This window comes from Crocodylus siamensis, chromosome 2 (genome assembly GCF_052110815.1).
Source record: "Crocodylus siamensis isolate JL-2025a chromosome 2, ASM5211081v1, whole genome shotgun sequence".
In the NCBI taxonomy this organism is placed as follows: Eukaryota; Metazoa; Chordata; order Crocodylia; family Crocodylidae; genus Crocodylus; species Crocodylus siamensis.
This window is the reverse complement of record NC_143396.1, coordinates 7,534,137-7,548,003: the sequence shown is the minus strand read 5'-3', so window position 1 is coordinate 7,548,003 and position 13,867 is coordinate 7,534,137. Positions and strand designations below refer to the sequence as shown.

At 43.4% G+C, this 13,867-nt stretch overlaps 1 protein-coding gene across 1 annotated transcript in view; it reads right to left on the bottom strand.

Annotated features, from left to right (window-relative positions):
* Window positions 1-249: 249 nt before the first annotated feature.
* The window catches only part of ATRN (attractin), a 251,188-nt gene continuing 237,570 nt past the window's right edge, over window positions 250-13,867 (bottom strand). Inside the window, exons 28-29 of the mRNA XM_090035106.1 lie at window positions 4,946-5,060; window positions 250-3,174 (exon numbers count right to left, since the gene is read on the bottom strand). Of these exons, the coding sequence (XP_089891232.1) occupies window positions 3,050-3,174; window positions 4,946-5,060 (240 nt within the window). The 3' untranslated portion in view covers window positions 250-3,049. The remainder of the gene's footprint in view (window positions 3,175-4,945; window positions 5,061-13,867) is intronic.

The following is a 13,867-nucleotide window of genomic DNA, read 5'->3' as shown; positions in this document are numbered from 1 at the left end:
GGGTAGATATTCCCCACCCCCAAGAAACAGAAATGCAAATCATTCATGTTCGGCACTGGTCTAGTGAGGAAATACCAGCAATTAGCTTTGCTCGCTTCATCCAATCCACCCTTAATATTTTTCATTTAAGCTGGGAGGCAACTTTTCACAGCAGAGATATGTGCAGTCTCTTTTTCTGTCATCAGCATGGAAATAAGATACAGCTGGGCTGTACCCTAAAGCATCTTTTTATTTTTTATTTTTTGTATATATACAAAAAAAAAAAAAAAAGCCGCTCATGTATTTACAGGTTTTGGCTCTGTAAAAATAAGCCTTTGATTTCCATTGCCCGTCTTCCTTATTTTTAAGCACCTGGACTCTGCACTCCTTTGTGACAAGGGATGTGGGTTCACTTTATTTCTAAGCAATTACGGAAGAACAATCTTAGTATGTCAGACACTCTCTGTGGGAACAGAAAGAGCTTTGAATAGCTTTTTAATGTAAAAATTAATTACAGTGAATGAGCTGCATTCAGAAAAGCCATTCCCATTCAGGAAAACAGGCAGTATCTTTGAAAGTGCATGCTTTCGTGTTGTCCCAAATCAAATGGACTTCAGTCCAAAGTCGGGTGCCTTCCAAAATTGTACGTAGTGTTTTTTTTTATTATTATTATTTCAAAGCAGGGTTAGATGCAGGTTTTCTGTACACTAGATGTGCCTTCCACCTGGGGGCTGGCAGGGGGAGACATTTTAGTTTCGTGTTATTTCTCTGGTGTGATCTAATCCAGGTTAGCTCTACACACAAGGGACCTAACAAGATAGTTTCAGAAGATGAAGCTGGCTGAGGTAATCTGTGCATCATCTAATACTTAAATCGACTAAAAACCTTCACTTCAGAGTCCCCCCCACTCCCCGGGACATTTAACTTGCAGTTTTGGAAACTGATTAAAGGGGGGGGGGGGAAATAGATGCATTTTCAATATGAAATTTTCCACTGTTCTGCTGCTTTTGTTAGAAGATTCATTCCAGTTTTCGTTTGCAGGATTATAGACTAGTGGTTTTAAAAATGACCTTTACCACCACAGCCGTTGCTCCAGGAGGCAGTGCCACACATCACACATGAGATTTTCCTTAATGGATTTTTTTTTTTTTTTTAAAAGATGGGTAGGCTGTAGATTACAAAAAACGCAAAAGGTTGGGGGGTGGGGGTGGGAAAGAGATGTAGTTGCTTCATTTTTATCATGGGAAACAGGCCCTAATGGCAAACAGTATTCAGTAGTTGCTTGGCAGTTTGCATGCTATCCAATTTGCTGTTTTTCCTTTAATAAAAAATAATGAAGCCCCCCGGCACCAGCCTCCAAAACAAACTCCAACTTGGTGGCCTGAATGAAACTCAACCGTGCCATGATTACAGAGTAGCTACTACATCTTGTTTGGCACCTCGATTTAGTGTCAGCATTCACATCACGATGTTGGCTCGCACAGGTCATGCGGTCACGCCACCGCTGTTAGTTCCTGGGCGGGTCTCACTTGAAAAGCCACCAGGGACATTGAGGGGGATCTGGACTTATTCTTACACTAGATTCCAGCTAGTAAGTAAGTTCAAATCTAATAACCTTATTATCACCATTTTGAAGATGAAGCATGAAGAGACGCAGCTCTTACCACCGTATTTTCATCATACATCAAGCTCTCTCCTTCACTGATCAGTTTTCCTTTCCCCTGTGCTCAAGTCAAGGACCTGATGGTTGATGGGAGGTCCTAACTTGAACACTCAAACACAAGCCAAACTGAGGTGCTCATTAATAAAGCTGTCCCTCATCTTGAAACTAGCAGGGCCTAAGAGCGCTGCTCCTTACACTCATTCTTTAAAGAGGTGATACATGTTCCTTCGATGACTAGTAGCGCTTTAGGTTCCTGGTAGAGTCTGGTCCTCCTCTAGAAGCGCTAGGAAACAAAAAATGGACAGAGGAGGAACACTAAAGGTACCATCAAGTAATGGTTGTGTAGTAGGTGCAAAGTACACACCACCTCTATGTGCAGCAGCGAGCAGAAACCTCAGCTTTTCCAGGAGATGGCGGGACTTGATTCGACTTTGCTTTCAGGACTCTGCTGCCTGGTTAAGTGGCTTCCTTGGCTGGGAAACTCATCTCCTCCGACTGCAAAGATCTATATTACCCAGGGCACAAACGGCCTCCGGTGCCCGATTCTGCGTAGGAACAAAGGAACACAACTATGTTGAGTTTGTGTGTACTAACCCCTCACTTCCTAGATCTGTTTAGTCTAGGCACTTGTGTGTGTGGGCGCACGCGTGCGTGTCTGAATGGACTGTGTTAAGACTTTGTAAACACTGGCTCCTTTGAGAACAACATTTAGCTTCTGCAAAGATGGCGGTTGAAAGCCTTAGCCATGTACAAGATTTGGTCTTTCCACTACCCTTGTTCTTTCCAACTTCAATGCTATACAAACTATAAACAGCTACAGAGAAAAAGCACAACTTGCAGAGCTCCATCTAAACGACATGGGAATAAACAGAGATCATTCAAATCACTCCATCTTAAAAGCAAAAACAATGGTGAAGATGCTCTGAAGTTTAACATCGTGCTCACGTGCTGAGGGCTGACGCCTGTAAACACCGCATCTTCTTTTTTTTTTTTTGTACAGTTCGATAAATACATGTACGGCAAAGCACTTTCCATGTATAAACCTGAGTGTCGTTCATTTTGTACTGCTGTCGTATTTACACTAACCGTCAACGGCAGTGAGATGATATTGCTGAACCTGCAATAAAATTAAATTTTGCTTGAACCTGAAAAAAGAGAAGCAAATCAGGAGCCATGGGGTCAATAAAACTTAAGTGGAGCGGTTGTTGAACAAAGCCAACTATCGATGTGGGTGAGCAACAAAAAGGTTGGGTCCAAGGAAGTTGCATTTTCCCAAGTGCTTCTAGTCTCTCGTATCACAACAGTAAAATCTCTCTCCTGCTGCTGCTGCTTCTCCTCTTCCACTTCCACTTGGTGTTGTTGTTTTGTTTTTTAAAACCCTAGATAGCAGTTTCTGATGTCCATGCATCAAATACAAGTTCCTGGCTGTGCGGGGAGTTGCTGTTTCCGATTTCGTACTGCTCCTGATTTCTCTTTGTAGGCAATTGGCATTTGCTGTGAAATGTCCACCAGAGCACTGGCTACCGCAAGACCTAAAAAGAGTAAAGGTCATGGTTAGAGAAGCACAAGGCTCTGGCTGCAGGGGCAGAAAGTGTCCCCCCCAAAAAGCAATGTCTCCTCAAGAGGTAAGAAGCATTCGACTGGCAGGGTATATTCAGAAGCAAGCTCTTAAATAGCATGCATTTTATTCAGTGCGATTGCTTCCTTCTCACCACCAAAGGTAAAAATAAAAAACGAGGTATTAATGGATATAAAAGCCCTGATGTTCACAGAAACTGTTTTTATTTGGAGCAAGTCATCACGTGGGAGAACAGTGATTTCCTAAAAGCACGAACGTGTGCCGGAAAGGAAAAAACAAAGAAAGATACTGTCACGGGTTGCTCTAGACTTTCACCTAAGATTGCCTGTCACATGCTTGCTTCACAACCAGAGATGACACAAGGTGTGCCTCCGGTAGTTGTCCCCGGGGAACCAAATGTCCACACACACGGACGCAGCCAGAGGGCAGGCCTAGTGTTTTTGCTATTACTGTATTTTATTGTATGTCACACACCTTTCACTAAGGATCCAACTACAGGTTCAAATCAAAGCTGGGTAGAAACCAACTATAAAGCTGTTACACGATATCAAGAACCAACTTGGTAGCTGGTTGGTTCTTTTTCTAGTTGGATGGATACTTTTATAGTACGATAATTACTTTGCATGTGTGGCCTGCTTAAATGTATTGTGCAATTAACCAGTTAATTGTGCGATAATTATTTGCATGTGTAGCTGATCTAAACTTCTTGTGCGATTAACCAGTTAATGGCATGATATATGTAATGTGAGGCAGCTGCTGGAACTGGGTGGTACATTATATAAGCAAAAAAATATGGTAACAGCAACTTCTGCAGCATGAGGATCTGCTAGGGGAAAGAGAAAGTAATGTCGGATGTGCCGATGAGGAGCCAGCAAAGTGAATGTGTGAGGCTCCCTCCCTACCTGATGTGGACACTTTCTCTTTTCCCCTACCAGAAGCATGTGCTGAAAAAGCTGGCTGTCCCCCCAGCACAAAGAAGAGGGGCCAGGGAGTTTGGCTCAGTCAACAGCACCTGCAACAACCACCAGCTAGGGGGTTAAATAGAACAGCCACTGTGTTTTGCTCCCCCCTGCAGCTGCCTGTATTTTCCTTGGGGGAAACACTGTACTTAGCAATATTTTCAAAGAAAAAGTATTTTCCCATTGTTCTGCCTTCTAAAAACAAAGTGCGTATTTGGGGACACGTTGCAAGTGAGACAATACAGTAAGAGAAATTCCCTGGGATATGCAGTTTACTGTTTGGCAGGGGCCCAATTATTTCATGTAGCCATGGTAGAAGGGCTGAGAAGCTATGTATGTACTGGGGTCATTAGCTAGCAGTGGTCAGGTGAGCCAGTTTGGGTATGTCTACCTGGCGTGGATGATCTCGCTAGATCATCTTCTTCATAAAAGCCATTTCCACTGAAAGAGACCCGTATGTGTTCCTGAATAAATCTGAGAGATGCATCAACATCACGGCAATGGGAAGAGCATAAATACTCACACCAACGGCCTACAACTTCTTTTATTTACTTTATTTTTTAGCAGTGGGGGTCTGAGGCAGGCCAGTGATTGGACCTACCTGCTGCCATGGTTTCTCCTGAGGTTTGAATGCTGCCAAAGCCCTCCATCTGTGCAGCCCAGATGCAATGGTACCACAGGCCAGATCCAGCCCACGGGCTATAGCTTGCCAGCCCATAACCTAGATGGCTCAGTTGAACATCAAAGCACAATACTATTGCTCACCTGACTGTCCAGGCGGTGGTATACCTCCTAGGCCTCGAGGCAACCTAACGAATACGGAGAGAACTGCTGCTTTGTTACCGAAGCAGGGCTCCAGCGCGATGGGCTTGGGAACAGTCTGTAGCAAAAAGAAAAAGGGAAAAGGCCCCATTACTTCACTGTCATATCTCTTTTCCTCTGCTTCATCTCAGTTTTCGGACACGCGGTGCTTCCTTTGCTTGGCAAATGCCCAGCATGTGGCTGGCAAAAACTGTCACTGGCATGTCTTAATAATCATAGCCACCTTCATTATCACATGCACATTTACTGAACGAAATCCAACTATTGAGCAAAAATATCAAGCATTGCACCATGTTTCTCTGTCCTCTCCAGTTTAATCACAAAAGTGCCGCCTAAGCTAAACAACAGGATTACATTTCCCCCTTGGAACAGACTGGCAATTTCAGATGGATCAGACCACTATCATTTATGGGATGGTTCAACTTCTATTTGAATGGCTTAACTCAATATGATGCCCCCTTGCTCCCTTATGACTTTGTGCCACTCTCCTGTGGTGCCGGCTGGGGACCGGGTTTAATTTGTTTGAAAACCAAGTGCATGCAAACTCTGGTGCAATGCTCCATAATAAGTTTAAATGGTATAAACCTATTTCATTTAATAAGGATTAAACCCCATGGTGTGTACAGGTGCACTAAGTGTCTAGTGCTGGGAAGGAAGTTGAGGGAAAAAAAAGACCCTGTAACTCTTCTTTTTTTCCCTCTCATTCAGTCTATGGTCTCCCCCACACTGTCTCACCAGGTTTTGTATGTTATTTTCCATTGAAAAGTTCCCAAAAAATGCACCCAAACCAACAGTGGCACTTTAGTAGCAACGTGCAACTTTCTCTGTACAGTTCTTCTGGAGAGTCACCATTTGCCTGAGTGAAAAATGATCTGCTAAGTGCATTTGGTTATGGCTTGCTCTACAATTTGAAAGCCTATCACAAGACTGGATGCTTAGAGGTGGGGGGGGGGTGTATTCCTGGTATTACCCTTGCTTCATGTGAGCTGAGCTGTTGCCTCTCTAGCGCTCTCTCTCTTGCCACGCAATTTCCTTTAGCCTCTTCAGAAGCTTTGAAGGACTGTGCAAAGTGCTTTGAGAGGCTGAGAAAAAATGTGAATTGATAACTGCAACCGGGGAGATCTTCCCAAGGCATGAAGGACAGGCAGGCAGCAGGAACTGGGTATTCAAGTGACCTTGGGTGCCTTTGGAAACCTCCCCCAACATGCTTTGATTCTTAATATTAAACTTTTTATTTGAAAGGATCAGCAGCTAATTTCAATGGGGTATGCAGTGAACGGATGAGCTAATTAAAAAAGTGACATGCTCGTTTGCCTTTTAAAGGCAGCAGCACAGCACAAAAATTAAAATCCGCCGTTACCTGAGTGAAGTCTGGATTCTGTGGGCAATCAGGCACACGCTTTCAGTTTAATACGGGACTACACGGCAGTATGTTAAGGGCATGTGTCAATGCTATATCAGCCTAAGAGCTACAATTTTGTTTCATATCAGCAAATTGCCAAAGAGGGCTTTTGTTTAATTCGTTCTGCTTTGCGGTTTTTAGTTTCCTGTTGATTATGAACATGCAGCACCTAGCTGATTCCTCGATACTAATGAAATAATTATTGCTCATTTCATATGGCATAAAATTGTAATACTGTATTTAAAAAGCCCAACAGAGATTTAAATAGAATCCAAGCCACTGAAAAGGGAGCAGGAATCAAACAAGGCAATTACATTGCTACTGCCTACTAAGGAAGAAAAATGGGGGAAAAAAGACAAGACAGCCAGCAAAACCCAACTTAAAAACTGCCTTTATCTCATATATGATTACAATGATTTATTAGCAGGTGCAACATAGACAAATTAGTATTTTTCCTCATAGCAGTTTAAAATGCAGCCTGCTTTGTTTATGACTGCAGGTCTTTACCCTCTACCCTTCCCAACAAAAAGCTCATGCCCAAAATGATTTTTTTTCCCCACAAAGCAAGGGAACATGCATTTGTGCTATATTCTACCAGCAGCTCAATTACTAGAGTTAATGGAAAGTGTACGAGGAACTGAAGCAGTGCACCACACACGGGCTTCCTGTGCAAAAAGTTTATTTTCTTTTCCAAAATGACCCAAAATGCAGATTTTTATCCCCTTCCACTGCATAAAAATGTTGCCGAATTGGTGGGATGAAATGTAGTGCTGCAGCATCACTCCAGCTTCATCTCACCCCGAGCTTTTGCAACAGCAAACGGCAATGACCCAAGGGAATCATATGGCATGCAAGAAAGAAACAGGGTGAACGAGATGATGCTGCAGTGATATAAAACTAATTGGTTTTATAATTTAACTTTAATTTATTCTCTTTTCACCATTACCGGTTTATAAAAGCCCTCTGGCTACCCTACTCCCTCCTGGTTTCATAGACATTTGGGCTGGAAGGGATCTCGGAAGATCATCGAGTCCAGTCCCCTGCCCAAAGGTTCTCTGCTGAAATAAAAGCAATGCGGTATGTGATGGGCAGGCGAGGCGATTCAACGGTGAGCTCTCTCGCTCTCCTGTCAATGCAAAAGGATCATCAGACAAAGGTTTAGAAAGAACTTCCCAGGTCTGTGGAGTCCTGTTCCTCTTTTCCGCAGGCAACCATAGCCTGCCATCAATGCTTCTCAGCTGAACAGAGCCCATTTTCAGACCAGTTGCGTTTCCCCTGCTATTCTTGCTGAAATGGTTGCTCTGGATCCTTGCTGCTCAGGTTATTAGAAGCCATTTCCTTACTTCCCAGCTGAATTTATTCCTGGCTGCTTTATAGGGTTGTTGGCTGTTGCTGTGTTGATCTAAGGACATAAGGCAGACAAGGTGCTTTGGGTAGATGGGCTCTCTTTCATTAGACCAACTAAAAAGTTGGAAAAATTGTTCTTTGCAAGCTTTCGGGCACAAACACCCTTCTTCTCTATGCCTGAAGAACGTTGTTCTTTGCAAGCTTTCGGGCACAAACAATTTTTCCAACTTTTTAGTTGGTCTAATGAAAGACAGTCCATCTACCCAAAGGACCTTGTTTGGCTGGTTTATATGCATTTGTCCTTGTGCCATCATTGTCTTGTCACTCACAGAGTTCTTCTCCTTCCCTGGAGGTCATCTCCCCCACCCGGCGTATTTACAGGCACCAACCATACCCCCTCAGCTTCTCAAGTCTCCTTGTGTAAGCTCTCCATTTCTCTGCTCATCCTCACAGGCATTCGCTGCACGTGTTCTGGTCTGAATCCACCTTTCTTGACCAAGATTGACTGGAACTAAACACCATATCCGAGTGCCCTGTCTAATGACACCAATAAGTCAAAATACTATTCCATTTGCCCTTTTCACAGCCACACCACGCTGGCAATGGCTCAGCCAATCGTCGGTATCTGGTCCGCACCAGGAAGACTAAAGATGCTTCTAGCAATCTGAACTGAAAACTTTTCAAGGCTGTTGGTTGTAGCTGTGTTGGTCTAAGGACATAGGCAGATAGGCTAGGGACAGAAGTTACACCTAAATCCATTTCAGTGATCAGAAACTTGTTTAAACCTGTAACAGAACAGAAGCTTAGTGCACTTAAACCGATTTCAAAATGGCTGAAACGGGTTTAAAATAAGCCTGGTTGAATGTAGTATCAGATTTAACTGATTCAGGTCAAACCAGCTTAAGGAACTTCTGTCCCAGACCATAAGGTTCTTTGGGTAGACACGGTACCTTTTATTAGACCAACTAAATAAGAACTTTTCAAGGAACCCCAGTGTTCCTGCCACTGACCACCCAGACATTGTGCAGTCCTATGGCGTTCGTGCCATTGGGCCTGCACTCCAAACCTTCCAGCTTAATGTTGAGGGTCTGTCAAATGCCAAGCAAAGTCCAACTGACAGCCACACCACCTCTGTGTTGCCTCAGTTTCCCTTGGGATTACTCAGCACAATGAGGACATCTTCTTACTCTACTGTTTTTAACTGCTAAGTCCCTAGCTCATGGCAGAAACTCTAATTATCTGTACCTAAAGACATGACCTTGCACTTTCTGTGATTAAATTTCACCTCATTTCCAATACTCCAGTTCTCAAAGTCACCTGATTTGCCCTGTGTAATATTCTGATCTTTTTCTCTGTATTGCTACACCTCTCATATAGGTCTCCTCAGTTCTGAGCTCAACATGGTGAGGTGGAGTTGAACTGCTGAACGTGCTCCTTTTGTCATCAGCTATAGAAAGAGACCCTACCCTTTTCCACTGCAAATTTTACACCCATTTCAGAGTCCTGGCTAATTTCTCAGTTAAGTATTTACATTCTGTTTCCCTAAAAGTCCACAACAAGGTTATTTTGTCCGGGTATTTTTCCACTTCCCTTACTAAAGTCTTCAGGCCTGCTGTGTGTTATTAAACAACTGTCAACAGTTTGCCATCGAGATGTCTTCATTTCTGCGGTTGACAAAGTGATTCATGGACATACAATTGGTACAATGAGGTAGTCAAATCTGTTGCCACTTTTCTGTTTTATTTGGAAGACGTGTGCAGAATAAAACGCAAGATCGATTCCCCAACCCTGTATGAAAACTAAGTGCCTGGCACTGCCTATCATCGTAGACTGTTTTGCTGAGACAGCTTGTCATTAGCAACAACAAAGATGGCACACAAGACAGAATAAAGCCCCACGAATTTATTTTTGACAGCTCCTTCTCAAACACCTGCTTTGTGAACTGACTCTCATCAGCATCTCTTCTCGTTTGATGATATAATTCATGCGTCAAGTGATGAGGACATTTAACTGGACATGCTCAATGGGTCAACCTGTAGCAAAGGGCATGCCTTGCCCTCTGTTACACATATGGCACCCCATCTCCAGGCAATATGTTGCACACATGTGCAAACAAGCTGGTGAATGATTCAAATAGCATTTTCCTGATTATTTTGACTTTGGACCTAGCCAACAGTCTGTAGAGGTACAGCTGGCACCACCACAGACCTTGGCATCATCATATCACTTACATCTTGACATATCCTACACAGGTAGAAAGTCCTGGTTCCTATGGGCTTCAGCACTGAAGCCATGAGGTTCTCAACAGGAGCAGGACCATCCTGCACAGCATGTCCCTGAGCTTAAATTGAGAGCTCTAGGTACTACACTAACACAAACAACCCATAAGCAGAAGATCCGATAGTCTTGGTAGTGATTTTTAGTTTCACTGTACAGGTACTTCCAGGAGACACTGCGAAAAGGTAGTTAGGGCATTTCCATCATGAACACTATCTCCAGCAGATGACTCAAATTCACTACCATCCATGGACAGGGGGGGAAAAAAAAAAAAAAAAAAGAGTACAGACTCTGAAGAATGGAGTCCCCCCCATCAACACTTTTCAGTGTATATACTTCAGGCTTCCCAAGTACATCTAAGCAATCCATGTAGGCTGACGAAGTCGCCACAGTAGCCCAAGGAACAGACATGACAGAAATGGAAGAGATACTGAGTACTGACATGGACCTCATCGCTAACCATCTCCACAACTGACACTTAAAGTTGAGCATCAATAAATCAGTATTGTCACTCTTCCACCTGGACAATCCTTGAGCCAACAGCGCATTGAATAGGCAACCGCATCCTTCCTCACGAGCACACCCCAACCTACCTAGGAGTTGCATCAGACCATGCCCTCACCTATGAATATCACATCTAGAAGGTCAGCAGTAAAGTCTCTGCAAGGGTAGCCGTCTTAAGATGTTCAGCCAGCACAACATGGAGTGCCAACTTCAAAGTGCTTAGGACCACGGCACTTGTAATGGTATACACACCAGCAGAAGACTGCGTCCCTGTATGGTCCAGAGGTTTTTACACTAAAAGCTTGACGTTGGACGTTGTACTTAACAGTGTGCTGAGACTCATAACAAGCTGCACAACTTACACACAGACAGATTACTCCCTGTACTCTCATACTTTAGACCAAATGATACATAAAAAAAAACCAACAGACCCTAACATCATCACTGGCAACAGAGGCAAGAGATGATGAAAATCACTTGCTCCATCAACTGTTAACTGCAGACCAAAACAGACAGAGTCTTAAAAGTCATATACCATTTGTACATGAAGCTCACAAGCTCCTGGAAGAGATTGAGCATGCTAAACCAAACCTGTGGGCGGCAATGGAGTGGCTGCTGAGAAAGGTCAGACTTATTTCTACAGCATTTTAGACCAAACGAGTCCCCCAATGGGCACGACCTCGACAGAGAAGTGTGGGTCAAGCTGAAGGGACTGAGATCTGGATACGGACACTTCAAAATAACACTTGGCAATGTGAACATCTTGGACAGCCCCCTGTGTGGATGCGATGCCCAACAGACAGCACAGTGCATAAGTGAAAGTTGCAACGCCCAGACGAGGTAGGTGGAGTCTATGCACTGAATGACGATACCAGAGCGGCCCATCGATTTGGAGGTTGATATTTGACGCCATTCGCAGGACAGCAAGTGAGCAGAAGATGTAAAAAGAGCACTGAGCTCTTCATATTATTATTTCCACGGTAGGAACTGTGCTCCTCTGCAAGGAGTCCATGCGTTTCCCCTCCCTCCCAGTCAACAAAGCACCTACTTGCTCAGCCTTCTGTCTTCCATAAAACGAAGCCAAGCTGCTTTCCAAGCATCCCCGGTACAACAAAAGCTTCAAATCCTGCCTGTCTATGGCCAGAACATCCCCTCCAGGCTCTTCTCCACGCAGGACACTGCTGTTACAAAATGAGCATCGGCAGCGAGGCTACTGAAGGGCTCATACTGGAGGTCAAAGCCCTCGTTCCACATCAAAAGGAAGCAGGCACAGCACGGACACCATGACCAGAGCCGTAGCTCCTTTTGTGGTGACAAATAATTGTGTTTTGGCTGCTATTTTCCTTTCAAAAGAACAGGACTCCAAGCTTCCAACACCTTTCAGTACCATAAAGCAATCTCTACAGGGAGGTTTTGATGAATTCATCACTGAAATAGATCAGCAGTTCCACAGCCTAATGGGATGATAAAGCTTCTATTATGCAAATGCATGCAAATCAAGCACAGCCCTCAGACTCTTAACTCGGCACCGGTGTTGCTTCTGGGATCGACATGGTTGGATGGGTACATTTTGAGACTATACAGGGTCTAACCCTTAGGATGAGTGATCAAGGATGACAGTTAATAGGATACACAGGTTGAAATGAAATCCACCTTAGCATCTCTGCCTTTTGATGGCCCCTTCATCCAGTGAATGCTCCTGATGCAACTGCAGCCAACACCCTCGTTGGCAAATCTCAGAGGCAACAGGAAGTGGAGGGAAAAGAAATAAATCCCCTTTCCATTACATCTAAGGAGGACTGAAGCTTGGGAAAGTTTGCAATAGCTGCTGGTGCCATTCTGAAACGTGAGCCGAGAATTTCAGGGTCTAGGACAGGCACCTTTCACCAACACTTTTTCTCTTTGAATTAAAAAAAAATAAAGTAACACAAACAAAACGATACAGCTACTATCAACAGAAGCACTATTTTTTTCCTTTTTCTTTTTGCTGAGTAACAAGATGCTTGGAGTTGAGGCAGCCAAAAGGTCACATCCACGATAGGCCAGGAGACGAGTGTCCTTAGGGCTTATAAGTGGGGGTTGACTTGCTGTTTCAGATAATTATGCAGGCCTTATTTCCCTTATTCTTGTGCAGAAGGGCCACTGGGCTTTGCTATTAATATTTAGAAAGAACGCTTCTTCTTTCTTTTTTTCTTCACACTGCAAATTGAAAGCTAATGGTACTTTGCTAAATGCTGAATATATAAATGGCTCCACTGGTTTTTTGCGAAGAGAAGGAAATCTGTGTTTTCTACATGTCACCCTATGACCAAGTTGTTATTGCTCTGTGCATTAATACTGCCTCTTGGAAGTACTAAAGCATGGTGCAGTATCCACCCGTATTGCGCCGTACGCGTGGCGTGTGGTTCTTAGCATCTACTTTGCCATAGCGGCACGCTATAAGCACCACTATGACGAAGTAGCTGCTGGTCACGTGTAGACACCTGTAGCATCAAGTGTAGACGTGCCCAGAGGTGATTAACCCAAGCCGAGTGATTTACATTGTTTTATGAATTCTGGTAGGTATTTCATGTGTATGGAGCACATGTATTTACAGAAGTTAAAGATGGTAAGAGGCCTACTAAGTCACCTACTTAAGCCACCTCACACAGCAATAGTCTTCTCACGCCAACAGCACGGCGTCTGGGGCTTTGTCTAGATTAGTTCCAAGTGACCCAGGTGTTTTGTCTCCACCAGCTCCCTTGGCAGACTGTTTTGCATCCCAATGCTTGTCACAATTGGGCAGCATTATGCAATGTTTAGTTTAAAGATTTCTTTTTTATAGTTCATCCTATTATTTCTATGTAGACAGTTTACATACAAAAGATTCTGAAAGTCAGTGCTATATAGCACATAAAATTAACGACGATAGAATAATAAATATTCTATGCCTAGCACCGAACATCAATTTTATTTCATTTCCATCGCAAATTACAAGCATATTGGAGTTTTTAATTCAGTTACCGTGCAACATTGACAGGCCAAGGCAATTGCTTTCCAAATGTATTAAAAATACTGTAGGTCAAATGCAATTTTTAACAACAAGATCTTTCTGTGGCTCAATAGAGTCTTAAATAACCCTTACATGCTTTCAATTTCCAGTAAGGATACGTGCTTCACAGTCAATGAAATGGAAGCAAACTCTCACGGCTGGGAGACTGAGGTCTCTTCAAGTGGCTTCACAGTGCAGAAAGAATCAGATGAGATTTGCAAAGATTTTTTAATTGACGATTAAAAACTGGTCAAGGGTTTGTAATACAAGCTATAAGCAATTTCCCATAAAAATACAATATCAC